This window comes from Equus przewalskii, chromosome 7 (genome assembly GCF_037783145.1).
Source record: "Equus przewalskii isolate Varuska chromosome 7, EquPr2, whole genome shotgun sequence".
Classification (NCBI taxonomy): Eukaryota; Metazoa; Chordata; class Mammalia; order Perissodactyla; family Equidae; genus Equus; species Equus przewalskii.
The window spans coordinates 94,368,586-94,386,954 of NC_091837.1; the positions used below are offsets into that span (position 1 = coordinate 94,368,586).

General features: G+C 52.1%; 1 protein-coding gene across 5 annotated transcripts in view; it reads left to right on the plus strand.

Moving 5' to 3' along the window:
- Window positions 1-18,369, plus strand: part of CTDP1 (CTD phosphatase subunit 1) — an 81,372-nt gene that overhangs the window by 51,520 nt on the left and 11,483 nt on the right. For 3 of the 5 annotated variants that reach the window (XR_011542136.1, XM_070627927.1, XM_070627929.1), the window contains one exon: window positions 11,169-11,359. The exons of the other annotated variants lie outside the window; for them this stretch is intronic. Coding sequence is in view for 2 of the 3 variants with exons in the window: in XM_070627927.1 (XP_070484028.1) it covers window positions 11,169-11,359 (191 nt within the window). In the remaining variant the exon portion in view is untranslated. The remainder of the gene's footprint in view (window positions 1-11,168; window positions 11,360-18,369) is intronic. 5 annotated transcript variants of the gene reach the window in all.

Consider the following 18,369-nt stretch of genomic DNA (forward strand, 5'->3'; position numbering starts at 1 on the left):
TCCCGAATAAAGTCAGATCTCAGAATGCAAGGGAGCAGAGCTCCAAGTCCCAGAGGAGACCCAGCAAACTGGAAGCAGGCGGCAGCCTGCAGACACGACCAGTGCAGGGGCTCCTTGCAGGCACCTTGCTCGATTCTGGGGGTCGCTGTCTCTGTGTCGCCTCCTGGACCCCACTTTTCTGGCACCATATACGTCAACTTAAAAAGCAAATTCCTCTGTTATTTTATCCTCAAAACAAGTCTATCCAGAAACAGCCCAAATAATTGCAACTCAGGATGTGAGTGCCGTGCACACCACAGGCACGTCCAGAGCACACAGGAGGAGCTGCTCTTACAGAGAAAAGGGGGAGAGGCAGAGCTGTCCTCAAGGAAAGTCCATCAGGGAGAGGAGCAGCTCAGGGCGGCAGCAGCTCCTCATTGGCTGGGCCGCGGCGCTTCTCGTTGGCCGGGCTGTTGCAGGTGGGGTGGAGGTCTCCCCTCGCCAGTAAAGTAGTTGCGCTTCTTGTTGCTGTCAACGTGGATGTGATGGGGCTGAGAGCTCCCCTACAGGCCTTCCCATCTCCGGTTTCGTTAGGGTTTCTTTTACTAATTTCCACTAGTGAGAACAATTTTAACACTTGTTTGATCCATATCGGAGAAGATGAAACATTAATGTGAAATAAAGTGTTAAATGCAACTTCTAGTCACTCTGAAACATAATCTTTGCTTCAGAAATAAAAATTAGCCTTAAGACCTTAGATTTGGTTCTTCAGGAGCAAGAAACATTGAAAGAGAGAGAAATCCTGGACTTTGGGATCCAGCGGGCACTGCGCTGTTGTTTCATAAATGGAGTGAGAATAGGGGTTTTGTGTTCAGTAACGCTAAGGAGTTCAGCCTCATTCTTGGTGATGTCGAGGCCAGAGAGAAACTGCTCTGGTGTCCGGCACTGACAGCGTGGGCGTCAGGTGACCTGGGAGGTGGGAGGGTGTGGTCAGTGCTTTCTGTGGAGCCCGAGCTGACCCTCTACCCCCCGCTTCTCTTTGGGGGCTCCTGGGTCTTGGGGCACCATGGCCATCTGCATTTCCCCTGCGTGGCATGGCAGGTGAGGGCTGCAGGGGCTTAGAATTTGGAAGCTGAGAAGAGTTGGGAGGGGAACGTGCCTGGGAGGGGCAGTAGATGCCGTGTCCCATGGTCTGCAGCTCTGCCTGGAGCTGACCTGGGCTGTCATCCCCAAGGCCGCAGGAGATAGCTCCCCATGGAGTCACAGCTGGCAGCCAAGACCAGAGAGGCGTCTGCATCTCCTTGAAATTCAGTAAAACACGACAATTTCGTGCTGCTCGAGATGGGCGCACCTGGGCCCTGAGCCTCCTGGCGGCCTCAAAGAGGATGGTTGGCCAGCTCACAGTGCAGGGGTAGCACGTGGTCTCAGAGCAGCTTCCTCAGTGTACCCGGTCACGCCAGGTTTACACAAGGGACGTCCTGTACTGACTGCAGGCCAGCAGCCTCATCATAGGAGGACCCAGCTCTATCCTTCACGAGTCTGTGCCCTCAAGGAGGTGGAGACCCCGAGGTGTCAGGAGATGCTGTGGGTGTGCAACAGGCACATCTGCGATTTGTCTCTGTTGGTCAGCCTCACGGGCCCCTTGTAAAACGCACCCGTGCCCAGAGAGTCCTGGAGAGTCTCCCAAGCAGTCTCACCTAAGGGGCTGGGAGACACACGGACCCCTGGACAGCCGATTTAAACAGGTCAGGCTTCCCCTGCATCACTCTGTTCCTGAAAGCGCTCACTCATCCTGAGCCGTGCTCTGTGAGGTCTTAAAAGTGAAGTCTGAATTCTTCCTTCCACTTCCTCGAGTCCTGCAAGGCGTCTGCACTCACACCACGAGCTTTTGACAGGTAGGAAGGAATTAATACAAATCATGATAAAACAGAGGAAATGTGAACAGATCAAGTGCTCACCCCACATGCAGCTTTCACTGCACCTTGATCTAAGGGCAGTGACTGAGTCCTGCCGGCCCTCGTCTTCACTGAGAATAGAAGGAAAGAAAGAGCTTTAAGCGCATAGGTAAATACTGAAATAAGTTGTAGGAGAGAATCCCAGAAGGCCTCTTGAAAGCTGGCATGGGTCATAAAGGACAGCTCTGCGTCCCCGCTGGAGCGTCAGTGTGTTTTGTTTTCTAAAGAGATTCTTGTTCTTTGGAGATAATTCAGAATAGATTGCTTTTTCAGCTTCATTCTGATTTCTGTGGAAATTTGTATACGTTGGAGACTTAACTTAGATGGCCTCCTTGTTGTGTGTTCTCTCTTGATTTATTGCAAATTATCTTTCAGTTGAATGGCAAAACTTTTTTGCATGATTTCCTTCTGTGGACTGTCTGCTGAAAACGTTTATTTTAAAAATGGTTAAGTTCTAGGAATCCTAAAACCCACCTCAGGTCACCCGGCATGGTTTTGTACGGTTATGACGCAGTGTTACTTGTTTCAGTAAATGGGGGTTCTAGGAAATGTGATTGAAAAACTTGACCTTGATCACCTGTGCCCTGTCCTGAGGCCCCTGTGCTCACCTGTGCCCTGTACTGAGATCCCCAAGCCCACTGTGCCCTGTCCTGGGGCCCGTGTGCTCACCTGCGCCCTGTACTGAGGTCCCCAAGCCCACCATGCCCTGTCCTGAGGCCCGTGTGCTCACCTGTGCCCTGTACTGAGGTCCCCAAGCCCACCATGCCCTATCCTGAGGCCCCTGTGCTCAACCTGTGCACTATCCTGAGGTCCCCAGCTCACCTGTACCATGTCCTGAGGTCCCCACGCTCACCTTTGCCATGTTCTGAAGGTCTCGTGCTCACATGGGGTCTGTGTGAGGTGCCCACTTTCACCTGTGCTGTGTCCTGAGGTCCCCACGCTCACCTGTGCCATGTTCTGAGGTCTCGTGCTCACATGGGGTCTGTGTGAGGTCCCCACGCTCACCTGTGCCATGTTCTGCGGTCTCATGCTCACATGTGGTCTCTGTGAGGTCCCCACGCTCACCTTTGGGATAACCCTGAGTCTGTTGTAGTTGTATCTTAATCTACCAGCGGGGGCACCTCAGACAGGCTATGATCAGCGTTGACAGGTGACAGATTTACAGAGTGCTTGCCTGGGGTAAACTGAGACCACATCCCGTGCCTCCATGACCAAGATGTCCCGAAGCACATGAATCCGCCTTCAGGCCCAGGCACCTCTCCCAGCCGCCCCTGGCAGCCCCTGTCCCCTTCATTTCCGTCCTTGCATCCTCACCCGAGTTCTCTTAATGCAGCTCTGCTCCTGTCACCAGAAGGCCCATTGCATCGTAACCGGCAGCCTGCCCCAAGCTATGTGTTTATTGAGACCACCATTGTCCTTGCAGCGCATCAGGCAGCGTGCTGGCCTGTAGATCAGCGTCCTTGCAGGCCAGGGTCTGAGACAGAATCTCCTCTTTACTTGTTTCAGAGTCACAGAAGTCTATGCACGTCTAGGGCAATCATCTCTGTTCTTAGTCGTGTTGTTGCCAAAGGGTTATACTTTGTGTATTGTGGTTCACACAGAGAAGGGCTTTTTGCCAAGTAGAAGTTCAGTGATGTGGGCCTTGGCCATGGTTCAGAGGACGCGGTGAGGGTGCCTGTCCCAGCCTCCATGTTCCGGCCTTGTATGTTCGCACCACGGGCAGCAATATCGTTTCAGCACAGTGGCAGCTTCTGTCCTGCGTGAGATTGTGAACTTTGTCTTATAGTGTGGATGTTTGTTTTTGTTGAATTTGTCAGTGTGTTTCGCATCAGTAAGCACTGTTTCTGAGCCGAGCAAGCTTGAGCCTTGTTTTCTGTGTGAGCACATCAGTACATGTCACTAGAGAGAGTGAGGCCTCAGACCCAGATTGCTGCCTCCTGAGCTCAGGGGCGGCTTGGTACCACTAACCAACATCCTAAGTGGTCACGTGACCCCAGGTGGTCAGAGAGTGGATTTACTCTTGAGTAGAGTGGATCTACTCAAGTGGTTTTACTCTTGCTCCGAGACTTCTCGCAGTCCTGGGGGCCGCCAGGTGATGGTGTCAGCTGAGGCTGCCACCTAGCACGCTCTCCCTTTGGCTTTGCAGCCACACTGGGTGTGGGGCTGGTACATCGGGAGATCTTCACTGAGTTGCTTTTCCCACCCCTGACACGGGTCTGCTCTGCGCTGGCGGCAGATCCTGTTTTGTAGTTATTGTAGTCCTAGTGAGATAGGCACATTTTCCATTGGCGTCACGATGTTGAGAGGAAGCAAGTTTATTCCAGAAGTACCAAGGGCCCAGGTCCGGGAGTGGTGGGAGCCAGCGCAGGCCTTCTAGTTTGTGTTCACAAGTCAGGTTGTTATAATGCCTTCATGCTTCTTTGCCCAAATTAGGGTTCTTCTTAGGATTAACGTAGTCTTCCCCTCTAGGTGTGATTTTTTTTACAGGCTGTCATTTCCTGAGGCTGTCTGTCCTGTTGTAATGTTCCGATCGCTGGTGACCAAGTATATCAGCGTGCTTGTGTTGTAAGGCAGATATGCAGGAACAGTGCAGGCAGGCGTGCCCACAGCATTTGCTCAGCGCAATGTTGCCCAGAGGCTGATGAGCAGGTTTTGTGGTGGGACATGGGGTCGTGTGGGAGGGCAGCTGGCGGGGCATGTGTACCCAGGCTGCGCGGAGTGGCCTCCTTGACCGCTAGCAGCCAGGGAAACAAAACAGCAGAAGGGTCTGCCCCGGAAATGAACTCCTGCGGTGGGAGGGGTGAGGGAGATGACAGTTAACGTAACAAACAAGCAGCGCACGTGGTGGGAGGTGGCACATGAGGGGAGTGGGGGGGAAGATGGAGCAGGAGGGCCTGGGGTGGGTGCTGTGGCCCCGCCACGGCAAGCACAGCGGTTAGATTGTTGTCTTTGGCACTTACTGAGCAGCACCCGGCATTTTTGCAGCTCCGCGTGCAGGACGGGTGTCCAGCCCCCAAGCACACTGAGCCTGAGGACGACATCCACGGCCTTTGGGAGTCTCCCTCCTCCGCCCGGCCACCCTTCTCTGCATCCAGCATCGTGATCTGTTTGCCGGACGCACTTGCAAATGCTTGTCTGTCTGACTTCACCCTCTCCTCTCCTCCTCCTGCTTTGTTTTCCTTCTCAGTCTGTCTTTAATGGGCTGTTCCTTAGAAATTGATGCCATTCTTACTCCTTCTGATTATTTTCTTTGTTGATCTGTGTTTAACTGGCCACAAACTAGAACTTGATTGTTGATGTTTGCCCCTTTTTTGAGGTTAAGAAGTTTTTGTGGTGGGATGTGTGGATTTCGTCTCCAAAATAAAAGAAAAGTTCTGCCCTTCAGGTAGAAATATGCAGCAATCTATTCTAAAAGTTAAAAGTTTAATATATTAAAACATAAAATTTGCATTTAGGGTCAGAAAACTACGTGAAGTGTTAGCCCTAAATAATCAAAGATCCAGTTGATGAGGCTCCTGAGAAGCGCGTCGTGATAAGCGGATGAGAGCATCTGGTTGTTGGGAGGAAGAGGGAAGCAGCGCTGGTTTCTGGGCTGGCCAAGGGGGTTGAGCCCACGACAGCGGCCGACATCTCAGACGGAGTGGGAAGGATGGGCAGGACTGAGGAGTCAGCACGGGGTGGTGGAGGGGAGGTGCAGCCGGAAACACCAGCCTGGAGGTGGTTCCCTGGCCTTCTTCCTCTGTCCCTGGCTCTGACCCCCATTTTTTGTTTGGGGGCAGGTTTGTCTCCTTTTCCCCCGGCTCTGCTCTGAGCCAGCCCATCATGCAGCTGTACCACCAAAGAGTATGGGGCCCCTTGTCATTTATTTCTCTTCCCTCTTTGCCCCATGGGCAGCCCTGGCCACACAGAATTGTGCAGCAGCTCAGGGGCTCAGTCTGAGAGAAGGGCACCCCTAACTCTGCGTACGAGCCGACCCAAGCCCCAGGCTCACCCGTGAGAGCACAGACATGGAACACACCCAAAGAACGCGTCAGAGGCCGTCAGACTGACCTGTGATGGAAATCCAAGGGCGTGGGACAGACAGCGTGGCAAATGTCTGTAACTCACGTCAGAATCGACGCAAGGCAAGACAGAACTGCCCCTCTTAACCTAACCAGCTGGGTCACCTGCTAAAACACAAACCCCTGTTCTGCAGAGGTTCTAACAGGATGTAATATTCGAAATGTCCAGGGCACAATCTGGAAGTTACTCAACATACAAAAAGCAGGAAACTGGCAGATAAACAAGAGATGACAGCAGATGCCCCCAGGGACAGCCCAGACACTGGGATTCTCAGGCCAGCTTGAGGACTGTGCTCCCTGGGGAGAGGTAAACAGCCTTGGAGTGAATGGAAACTATGAAGAAGAACCAAGTGGAAATTTTAGAACTGCAAAATACACTCAGTTAAGCAAATTCACTGAAATTTGCCAGAAGGACCCCCAGTAGAATGGTGGTGACGAGGAAAGACTCAGTGAAGACAGAGTTACAGAAATTACCCTGAAGAACAGCAGGAAAACAGTGGGGGAAATGATCAGAGCCTCAAGGACGTCGGGGTCGATATTAGAAGTTTACCGTTTGTGCCATGGAGTCCTGAAAGAGGGGAGAAAGGTTGGTGTGGAAAAATAATTGGAGAAATAATAGCTGAAAACCTCCAAAATTTGACGAAAGGAACATATTTACCACTTTCTGATGCTACAAACTAGTTTGGTCTTTGTAGAATTTCATCAGAACGGAGTCACGTATGTGCTCTGCATCTCACGCCTGGTCGCCTCTTCCCCTGGGGTCAGAGCAGGCTGTGTGGACGAGACCACAATTGAGGAGGCCCTGAGGAGTGGTGGAGCTCCTTTTTCACGTGTTTGGTGAGGGAGTATGCCAACTAAGGCAGAGGAATGCAAAGACTAAGGTTGTCTTTGGGGGGTTTATGTGGGTAAGCAGCCTTCCTACAATTACATCTCACAAAAAGTCAATGTTAGAGAATTCTGTGTCTTAACACAGTGTTGTGTTGTGTTTTAGGAGGCAGGTGGCTCTGCAGTTGCTGTCGTGAACTTCCAGATATCTTGAGAGAATTAGCACGTATCGGCCTTTAGAAAAAGACGTTGAGATTGAAGATTATATGTGAAAATCACATCGTAAGATTAGGGGAGTGAAACAGGGAGACGTGTCGTAGTTTGCTTCTCAGCAGTCAGTGGGAGAGCGGGGGCTGCAGTGCGCATGGCCAAGGGCGAGTGAATCGTCAAGAGCAGGCAGCTTTCCTGGGACCAGGTGCCAAGACTGCCTCCTCATGGAAGGCTCAGAGCCCTGGGGACCAGGAGAGCAGTTCCTCAACTGCCACCTTCCAGGCCCAGTGCGGCATGAAGAGCAGACCTCGCTTGGTGTTGAAAGCCTTAGTGAGCTTGGGCAGACCATGCCATGGTTAACTTCAGAGGAGAAATTTCCCTTTACTGTGTCTTGGTTCTATCACGAGAGAATGTGGAACACTGAAAAGAATGGCTGGGATGTTTGTTCCTCTGGCCAAGGAAAGAAGTACATTTACACTGGTTCCAAATACCTTTTAGGTGGCATCATTCCAGGCTTAATAGAAATTTATTCCCTGCGGCTGGAGATTAGAAGTCTTGTCATTGGTCACTTGAATGGTGGCCTTTTTAAAGGAGGTGCTGTGTTGAGTTATTTAGAATAATTTGTTCACAGGCGTTTCTGCACATCCGTCCCTCACCACCTGACTCTTGATTCTTCTGGAGTCACCAGGATTCAGTTTCTCCATCTCTGATCTCAGCCAGCTTTTATAGTACGTTCATTTCTGCAGGGACCGGGTGGGCCAGATGCCCTCTCTTCACACCTTCTTATAAAACAGCAGAATGGTGGGAAAAGGAAAGAGCTGGCAGCAGGGCTGGAGTGAGGCCTGAGGCCCATGTGCTGTCTCCCCACACCCGACAGGGCAGCCGGGCGAGGTGGCTGCTGCCCCTCCTTGCCGCTTGTCCCTTCTCTGCCTCGTGCCGATTCCATTTCTTCTCTCCTGGTTCTCCCTCTGCCGCCGACATCACTCCGTGGTCAGAGGCTGTGACGAGTTTTTTGAATTCTTCCTAACCCTGCATCTTCCAGGTAGCTTGATGGGGGCGTTTCCAGTAGGGTTTGATGCTACCCACGTTTGCCCTCAATTTGAGAGATTTCAGTACTTAATTCAGTATAAAATGGATTTTGTTTTTCTCTTCACGTGATTTTACAATATTTATCTCAGCATCTTTAAATAATATTCATAAAGTGAATAGTTCATTCCGGATTACTCTTTTTCGAGAAGTGCAAAGTTGCCTTTTTATAAAAGGCGGCCCTGGAAAGGTGTGTGTCATTCTCAAGCAGATGCTTTTCTACGAGTGATGCAGAATGAGGGAGTGCTAATGTAAGCATAATTTAGGGAAGGTCAGATTTGTGTGCCCGTGAGTTTAATTTGACTGTACGAAACATTTCTCTACATCTGAACAGCAGAATGAGCATGCACACTGGTTAGCTGCCCGCCAGACTCTCAGTGCTAACATGTGGGTTGAGCCCTTGCAGCCTGGTGTACGTGTGCCTCTCCATTAGCCCGTGGAGGTCACCCCGCCATCTCTGAGGTGCTGTGATTGTGTGCTTTGGCAATCAAATTTAAAATAACTGATTTTTATATTCCTACTTTGCTCTCAACAAGGTGTGATGGAGAGTTGAGGGCCTTAAATATTTTCAGGGCAAAATTTAATGGAATGTCCTAATAGCAGTTTGCTTATCAAAATAGAGTGAGTACAGCCCATTAATAGACCAGCGAAGGGGCCGGCCTGGTGGCGCAGCGGTTAAGTTTGCACGTTCCTCTTCAGCTGCCCGGGGTTCACCAGTTCAGATCCCAGGTGCAGACCTACCCACCACTTGGCAAGCCACGCTGTGTCAGGCGTCCCACATGTAAAGTAGAGGAAGATGGACAGGATGCTAGCTCAGGGCCAGTCCTCCTCAGCAGAAAGGGGAGGATTGGCAGCAGATATTAGCTCAGGGCTAATCTTCCTCAAAAACAAAAAAATAAACCATCAAAGTGTAAATGCAATAACTTCTTAGAATTAACTAGATGCTTTTTTTGAATGCTCTCAGTTTAGGAGCAAACCTGATAAGACGTTTTACGTTTAAAAGTCTTGTGATGACCTAATGATGCGGCTACCACTTTATTTAATTAATTGTCAATTAAAATGTTTCTATATTTTAATTTGTAAGGTCAGTGTGCGTTTGTTGTTTCTTAAACTACATGTTGATGTATTAGAAATTGGAGGCTGAATGATTTAAAGGAATTGACACTGACATGAGCTCTTTGGGTGTGACTGATGGTTTCTCGTCAAAGCTGCACTGTATTGGGTGCTCTCTTTAATTTAATCAGAGATTTTTTTAAAAACCAGCCAGTCTTGTTTCAGTGCCTTATTCATGGTGTCCCGTGTCCTCGCAGTCTGTTGTGGTCCATTCACTCGCAGAGAAGTTTATCAGTCCTCTCATAGGCCCAGCAGGGGGTGGACTGTGGAGGGTGCCGACTGTGGGGACGGGTCCAAGAGCCCCACAAGCAGCTGCGTGGGGCACACGTGCACCGGGAGGAACAGCTGTGCAGGACCCACGTGCACCTGGGAGGAACAGCTGTGCAAGACCCACATGTACCTGGGAGGAACAGCTGTGCAGGACCCATGTGCACCTGGGAGGAACAGCTGTGCAGGACCCACGTGCACCTGGGAGGAACAGCTGTGCAGGACCCACGTGCACCTGGGAGGAACAGCTGTGCAAGACCCACATGTACCTGGGAGGAACAGCTGTGCAGGACCCATGTGTACCTGGGAGGAACAGCTGTGCAGGACCCACGTGCACCTGGGAGGAACAGCTGTGCAGGACCCACGTGCACCTGGGAGGAACAGCTGTGCAGGACCCACGTGCACCTGGGAGGAACAGCTGTGCAGGACCCACGTGCACCTGGGAGGAGCAGCTGTGCAGGACCCATGTGCACCTGGGAGGAGAGGCTCTGCAGGGCACACTTGCACCTGGGAGGGAACAGTTGTGCAGGGTCATGTGCACCAGGAGGGGCGTGGGGAACTTAGGAGCTGAGAGGCCGGCAGGGGATGGAGGGTGTGCGTGTGACCCTTTGTAGTAGGAGCTGCAGTGGGTCCAGCCTTTGGGGAGGTTCCTGGGATACCAGCGAGCGGGCAGTGTTCTGACCCATTGGGAGCCTCCCCACTCAGAGCCCCTTGGAAATGGGTGATTCCATTGGAAGAAGGCACAGTTCTCATGAGTTAAATACAGCATCTGACAGCCTTCACTTCCTTTATGTGTTTTCTGGAGTTAGCTGAAAACCCGGTCTTTCTCAACTTCATGTATTTTTTAAATTTCACGTTTAAACAGCCATTTCATTCCTGTGGTTCAGAATTCAAAAGCCTGAAATGTGAACCTCTGTCCTCTGGTTCCTTCGTTCTCCTCGCTCCTGCTGCCTGTTCGTTGCTTCTCTCTGTCCCTGTCCTTGCTCGTTGACCTCAGCATGTGGCCAGGGGCCTGCGCCTTCTCTCCCATGACTTTGTTCTATTGCCCTTACTTGGCATGTCCCTAAATGTTTCAGCCTAGGGTCTGTCAGAGAAAACAAGCCCCATCTAGTGCGTCTCCCAGGACGTGGCTGGCACCCTCCCAGACTGCAGGGCTCCTCCTGGAGAGCAGTCATCATGGCGTCTCTTTGACCTTGAGCATTTTGAGAGAACGCCTTCATTATTCACCGTAAAATCTGTTAGTGTGCTAGAGATAAAATGCCTGTTAGGGTCATGCAGCAGGAAGTGACTGTCAGGCTCTCTGCGTGGCCTGCACTGGGGTCACACTCAGGGTTGCAGGCCCCCAGCAAGATGCCACAGAGGAGGGGCAGCCTGGGCCTTTCCTCTCTCCATTGTCCATGCCCTGTGCCTCACTTGCGTCCCTCGGTGCTGTTTGTAAGGCTCGGTCTAACTGCAGACCTCAGTGCCGGGGCCTGAAGCAGGAGCAGACACGTAGCCTGAGCAGAGGTTGTGCTGGAGGCGTGTCTTCATCAGCGATGAGAAGCAGAGTCTGTGCAATCCGCCGTGGTGTTGCCATTCCCTTGGGGGAGGGGAGGCGATTCCTTAGAATCATGTTACGTGGATTCTTTAGGAAGTTGATCTGTAAGCATGCTGACTCTTGGCCCTTTGTCAGGTGGATGACATCCTAGGAGAAGGCAGCGATGACAGCGACAGTGAAAAGAAGAAGCCGGAAGAGCAGGAGGAGGAGGAACAGGAGGGGGCACCTCAGCCCAGGGAACCCAAGGCCCCGGGGGCCCACAGGGGGCACACGCTCGAGTCGACATCATCCAGCGAGAGGAGTGCAGCGGATGGCCGGGGGCCCAGGTGAGGGCGGGCCCAGGTGAAGGTGGACTCAGGGGAGGGCGGGCCCAGGTGATGGTGGACAGGCAAGTATGCAAGTGAGGGCGGGCCCAGGTGAGATGGACAGGCAAGTGCACAGGTGAGGGTGGGCCCAGGTGAGGGTGGGCCCAGGTGAAGGTGGACTCAGGTGAGGGCGGGCCCAGGTAAGGGTGGACAAGCAAGTGCACAGGTGAGGGTGGGCCCAGGTGAGGATGGACAGGCAAGTACGCAGGTTAGGGTGGGCCCAGGTGAGGGTGGACAGGCAAGTGCACAGGTGAGGGCAGGCCCAGGTGAGGGCGGGCCCAGGTGAAGGTGGACTCAGGTGAGGGCAGGCCCAGGTGAGGGTAGACCGGCAAGTGCACAGGTGTGTGCAGTCAGGTGCCCGGGTGAGGGCGGGCCCAGACTTGGGCGGGCAGTCTAGTGCACAGGTGAGCGGCCCCTGGTGAGGGCTCGCAGGTGTGAGGCTGCAGGCTGCATGCTGCCCCTGGGAGTGCCAGGCACCGTCTGTGTTTGTCAGCACACTCTTGCTGTTAGGTTGCATCTTCCCAGCCCCCTTCCACACGTCGTCGTAGACTGTAATGTTTGAGTGCATCGTTGTCATGGGCAGCAGTGGGTGGGAGGAGAAACCTGAGGACATCTGTGTGTGGTCCTGAGAGGGCAGAGGTCACTCTTGTCTGCTTCAGGAAACATTTAAATTATGTAACAGATTCTTCAAACTTGTAACATTTTCAGAATATTACATTCATGCTGACGTGGATTTTTATTAAACTTTTTATGATTTCCGTTATTAGGCAGATTTAATTTTTCCCCTTCACAAGGTGCTTTGTGTCTCTTACAAGTGTAACACACACAAGTGTAACACGTAGACAGTTGTGACCCACAATGCCTATCCAGCCACGCACGAGTCTCCCGGCCCTCATCCCAGGTCACGCTGGGAGGGCCCCTGGCTCCTATGTGTAACCAGCAACCCAGGCCCCCAGGCCCCAGCGGGAGCAGGAGCAGCATGCCATGTGCCTCTGCGCCCTCGCTGTCCACAGACAGCAGGCCTGGGTGACGCCATCTCCATGTCATGGTTGCCACCAGCTTTTCCATGTGTGTCAGTAGCCTCTGCTGGTGAGCATTTGGTTGCCTCCAGACCTTTGAGTGTCTCAGACCACGTAGCAGTGAGGACTGGATCCCGCGTCTTCTCACACCTGCAGGGATGCGGGCGGTGTGGGTGTCAGCAGCGCTGTTGCCCTCGTCCTTTCCTCCCTCGGTGCTGACAGCGTGATCTTGTTGTCATGGCTGTAACGTCTGTTCCTGGATCAAGTGGGCGCCACAGCGCTGCTCCCTTCGCAGGCCCTGTTGTCTTACTTGGCTCGATAATTACCCCGGCGCCTGTTTGCTCGTTCTCCTCTTTTCTGCCTCTGAGTCTCCCACCCCCAGTCCCTTGGTTCAGTCCTCTAGGAAGTGGCAGCCGCCTTCTCAGCCGTATGTGCCCTGAGCCTCCCTCAGAGGGTCCCCAGCACCCAGGAATCCCTTCGCTGCCTCTCTGGCTTACATCCCGTTTCCTGGCTCCAGGGTCTTTTTTTGTTGTTCTCTCACTTTGGTCGAGTACATCTTCCAGCAGCATCCTGGAAGCAAAAACACCTTGCCTTTCATTAAATGGCTTCGCCTTATCCACGTCTGGTTGATAGCAGGAGGCACAGTTCTCAGATGGGATCCCTTCCCTCAGAATTCCAGAGGCTCTGCTCCCCTGGCACACAGCTTCCCGTGATGGGACCCGCGCCGTGTCGAGTGCCTCTTGGGGACTGGGGAAGTCTACGTCTCGTCCTTGGTGTTGGGACATGTTTGGGTGCCAGGCTGTGGGGTTGTTCCCTGGCCATCCAGTTGTCTCTGTCTTGCCCTTCACCAGGGCTGCCCCTAAACCCAGCCAAACCTCTGGTGTGAAGAAGCCTTGTCAGTGCGGGCTGGCAGGACCACCAGCAGTAGGAGCAGGAAGCACGAGCTGGGTCTCGAGGGTCTTCTCAGCCGCCTGGCCGTGGGCGAGTCACTGAAACTCCTGCGTCTGTTTCCTCGTCTTGACACGAGTGTGACAGCGATGCCATCTCAGGGCGGTCGCGGGAGTCATGCCGTGAGTTGGTGCCAGCACGGATGGCACACGCAGCGGGTACTCACCCACTGCTGGGTCTGATTTTACCTGGGGGCTCTTTTCTTTACCTGCTGAGTCCATTCACCGCCTGTCTGGTCTGACTGCTAAGCCCTTCTGTAGGTGAATGAACAGCGTTTTTACAAAGGTATAGCTTACTCAGGCAGTTCAATTACAAAACAAGATCAGGCCAGAAATTTCAGCAGCAAATGGAGATAGAACTTAGGCAGTCGTTGTTCCATTTGTGGGAATTACACAGAGAACATGGATGGATAGCAGCTGTGTAGTTTCGCAAGAAGGCACACACGGCCCCTCAGGGCAGTCACTCTGTGCTCACCCGTTGTGAAGCGTGACTTTCCAGCGTTGTTGAAATGCTGGAAAACTGTTTTAGGAGAGAACTCTATATCAGTGTTGGGTGATGAGAAGCCTTACATGGTCACTCTGCTCAGCTGTGTTCATCTCTCTGCAGGCCCCATTGGGGTCTCTGATGGTGCTCTGAGGAAGGGACCTGAGGAGCGGGCCCTCTGAGGAGGCTGACTCCCCACATGCTCTGAACCCCTGGTAGCGTGCTGGCTGGCTGCCAGTAACAGGACGTCTTCTCACTGATTGGCAGCATGCTCTGGTTGTGAAGTTTTTAACCTGATGTTGTTGTCTCTATCAAGTGAAAAGAAAGAAACTCAAAGCGTTTTTCACTTAGACTCAGAAATGCCTGACCGGAGCCCGTAGGGCCTGTGTCCCCTGGTGGGATGGCAGTGTACACAGGACACTCAGTGGACTGAGACTGAGTGTGACGCAGAGCACAGGGTAACATCCTGCTTAGACTCAGAAATGCCTGGCCGTGGCCCGCAGGGCCTGTCTCCTGGTGGGACGGCAGTGTACACAGGACACCCAGTGGACTAAGACTGAGCTTGACTCAGAGCACGAGTTCACGTCCTGCTTTGTCTCTGGTTTTACTGAGTTATCTGCCCACAAATGAAACAAATCAGGACTCTGGAAAAGACCCTCAGTTGTGGACTGGTTTAGGTGCTGCCATTCTGACCGGGATAGGTGGAACAGCACCGTGTGCTTAGTCCTAAACTCTGGGCTGTCTGCATCTCTGTTTGCAGCCCTGCACAGTGAGCTTCCAGCTCAGAAGTGTAACCTGATGTCGTGGAGGGCGTTCTGAACAAAACAAAACAAAAGGATGTTCTTTTGGCACCAAGAAGCTTTCATGGGGTTGCCCTGGGCTCTTGAAATCCTCCAACTGTGACAGTGGGGGGTCAGGCGGAAGTTGAGGCATCAGCCCAAGTGCCCGTGGTGGGCATTGTAGAGAGCCTCTCCCTGCTGTCTCCTCGCCATCCCAGTATGCCACTGTTTCACCTCGTGTCTGTGGATGTGACTTTGGTGATTTTAGAATTTGAGGTCAGACGAATGGAGCACCCCAGAGTCTGCTCAGACCCCATCTTTTACCTCCTGCAAAGCTTTCTCGGTTCGTCACCACACCAGCTTGAGTTGCAGTGCCCATTACGGACAGAGCCGTCAGCCCCGGTCCTCCCTGCTTTTCTTTGCATCTGCATCTGCGTGTGTGCGTGTCGCCAGCCTGGAAGCTGTCATGTTTCTGGGGGTGCCCTGGGGCTCGGCCCTCCATCTGGGGTCGGAAGCGTGGGAGGTGGCAAGTCAGAGGGTTGGTGGTCCTCTAGCTCTCCTTCCTTTCCTTAGCAGGAACTTGGCAAATTTGGGTTTTTGGTTATATTTTACTTTGGCTTATAGTACTAGAACTAGAAGTGTGGATTTTCTGAAACTTTTCACATAATAGTATTTTTATTTAAAATTAAGAGAACATGTTTTGGGTTTTTTGGGTTTGGTTTTGTTTTTCGCATGTGAACATTTAGGTTTCATAGTGAGCTTTCCGTGTGCAGTGACACGTTCCATACTGAAGTGTGGGTTTGGCTTTTCGTGTACATGTCTGGCGGGCAGCACATTCTGCTGATTCTGTTGGGCTGAGCTGTTCTGCAGAATCTTAATATCACTTGAACTTGAAAATGGTTCTTAATGGAAGGAGGAAAGTGACATTTCTTACTTGTCCACCAAGAACTGATTCCTCCTCCTTTCAGATCAACAGCCATCAAATGCCCAGGTTACACACAGCGGCTCACGGGACACCTCTGTTCCTTGTGGTAAATCCCAAAGATGAAAGTCAAGTGTATATTTGAGAAGCATTTGCCCAAAGAAGATATCTCCAAAACGTTTAAAACGCCACAAGAATGCATCCTTGTGCCGCCACCGGCAGGTCGTGAGACAGCAGCATGGAGGCAGCACCCCGAGGTCTCATGTCGGGTCCCTCCCCAGTGAGCGCTTGCTCTGGGCCTGGACGTGGGCGGTCGGCCTGGCTCCCAGAAGGACCTTGTAGTGTGACATAAGACTCTTCCTTCAAGTTGTTTCTAGAGTTAGTGGACAAGTGAAAACAACAGTATTTCATTAACTGCCCAAAACAGGGTACAACGTAGCTGGTAGCTTACGTTGGAGAAGGTCAGAAAGGGAGGGAGGAGTGGTTTGCCACTCATGGTCAGGGACAGCAGCCCACCTCTTCTCCACCAAAGACCCTGCTCTCTAAGTACTGGAGAGCTGTGGTCTGGCCCTGTGACCCGTCCCGTCTGGTGCCGTGGGAGATGAGTAAGGACAATCACTCCATTTTTAAGGATCTGCCCCCATCCCTCCAGCCCTCTCCTCTTCTCATGCAGGAGCGCGGTCAGTGTGTGCTGCAGACGCATGGATGGCCAGGAGGGCTCTCCCGCAGCCTTTGCTCCTCTTTTCCTTCCAGGAAGGTTACGTCAGTTCCCACTCTTGTAGACAAACAAACAGCACTGACGCGCTCGGAGGCTCCTGTGTGTGAAAGTGGTTTTCATGTTGCATGGTCAACCTGGGCAAGATTTTCCTTAATATATTGGGAAATCTGTCATTTCTAGAAACGGAGGCAACATTAAGCTTTGTAACGTTTATTGCCAGAAAGCAAAGACGCTTACGTGGCCAGTGTGGACGGTTGCGGTGCTCGTTTCTTCTTGCAGCTCTCTGCCTTCACCCCAGCAGACACTTAACTCTTAAAACTGGGCAGGAGAGGATTACACATCTTCCGTCTTCCCTGACAGGTGACTCTGGGACTACAGGTACTAACTCAGGGGCGTCAATTCCCCCTTGTGTTCCCCAGGATAGGTGAGAGGTGCTCTTTGTGTCCTGTACGCCTGGTCGGTGCCTTGCTTCTGAGCATCACTGGAGGAGCTGCCCCGCTCCTTCTGCTGGGCACATGGCGTCTCATCTTATTTGTACATCACAGTTGGTTTAGCCTTCTTTTGACTTGTGTTCGATCTCTTGCTGTTAGAAATGGTGCTGTGGCGAACATGCGCGTGTGTTGATCATTTGCACGTGCATGAGTTTATCACTCATAAATTTCTAAAAGCAGAATTGCCAGGTCAGAGGTAGGTGCTTTTCGAAGCTGACAGTTGCTGGCGAGTTGCCCTGCATAGAGGGTTGTACCAACATCCACTCCCATCAGAATGGGTGAGAATGCTCATTTCTTCACACCTTCCACAGCACAGTGTTGATGGCCACATGATGAATAGAAAGTGGTACCACTCTAGTTTTAGCGTGTGTCTCTCTTTATGGGCTGTGCCTGAGCCCAAGGCTGGACCTTCAGAAGCCTCACGCTGTGGGGCAGCCACTTCACCAAAACGGTCCTGCCAGTTGCTAGACACGACAGCAGTAACATGCCCCAGAGGGTAGCCCGGAACCCAGAGTTGCTACAGCATAGTAACTAAAATGTCCTGTTTCCAGCAAAAAAATCATGAGACACACAAAGAGACAGAAGAGTCTGACCCGCACATGGGAAAAAAGCAGGCAAGAGAAGCCGCCTGTGAGGGCAGCCAGGTGTCAGTTAACAGACCGACTTCAGAGTGGCCGTGACAGGTGTGCTCCCGGTGCTGAAGGCAACCTGCTGTAAGAATAGAGGAGTGTGTGGACAGGGTCTTGTCCAGTGTAAGTTCTAGACCTGAGAAGTGTAATGACCAAGTGAAAATTCACCAGAGGGCCCGAATGCAGGTTTGAACTAGCAGAAGAAAGGCTCGCACACCCTTGGCACTTGCGGACATGATGTCATCAGAAGAGTGGAGAGGAAAAGGAGCGGAGTCTTAGAGACATGCGCATTGAATGCACCGGCACACAATGGTGAGCGTGCCAGAGCCAGGAAAGAGGAGAAGGGGCAAAAAAATATTTCAAGAAATAATGGCTGAAACTTCCCAAATTCAATGGAAAACATTAATCTAACACATCCCCAGCGCCAGCCCGTTGGCATAGTGGTTAAGTTCACATGTTCCATTTTGCTGGCCAGGTTGGTGGGTTCAGATCCTGAGTGTGGACCTACATACCACTCATCATGCCAGGCTGTGACAGCATCCCACATACAAAATAGAGGAAGGTGGGCAGAGATGTTTGCGCAGTGACAGTCTTCCTCACACACGAAAAGAACATTAATCTAACACATTCCGAAGCACAGCGAAGTCCGAGTGGGGTGGGCATAGAGATCCACACCCAGACATATCAGAGTAAAGGTGCTGGAAGCAAAGACAAGGAGAAAACCTTGAAATCAGCACGAGGAAAATGGTGCGTTACCCAGAGAGCCCCGTGGGACTAGCAGCTGGCCTCTCTCAGAAACAGCACAGGCCAGAGGCAGTGGGATGGCCCACACGAGATGTCCAAGAGAAAAGCTGTCAGCCAGGAACCCTACATCCTGCAGAACTGTCTGTCAAAATGAAGGCGCGAGAAAGACATTCCCAGGTGAAAACTGAGAATTTGTTGTAGCCAACTCGCTTTACAAGGAAATCCTGAGGGAAGCTCT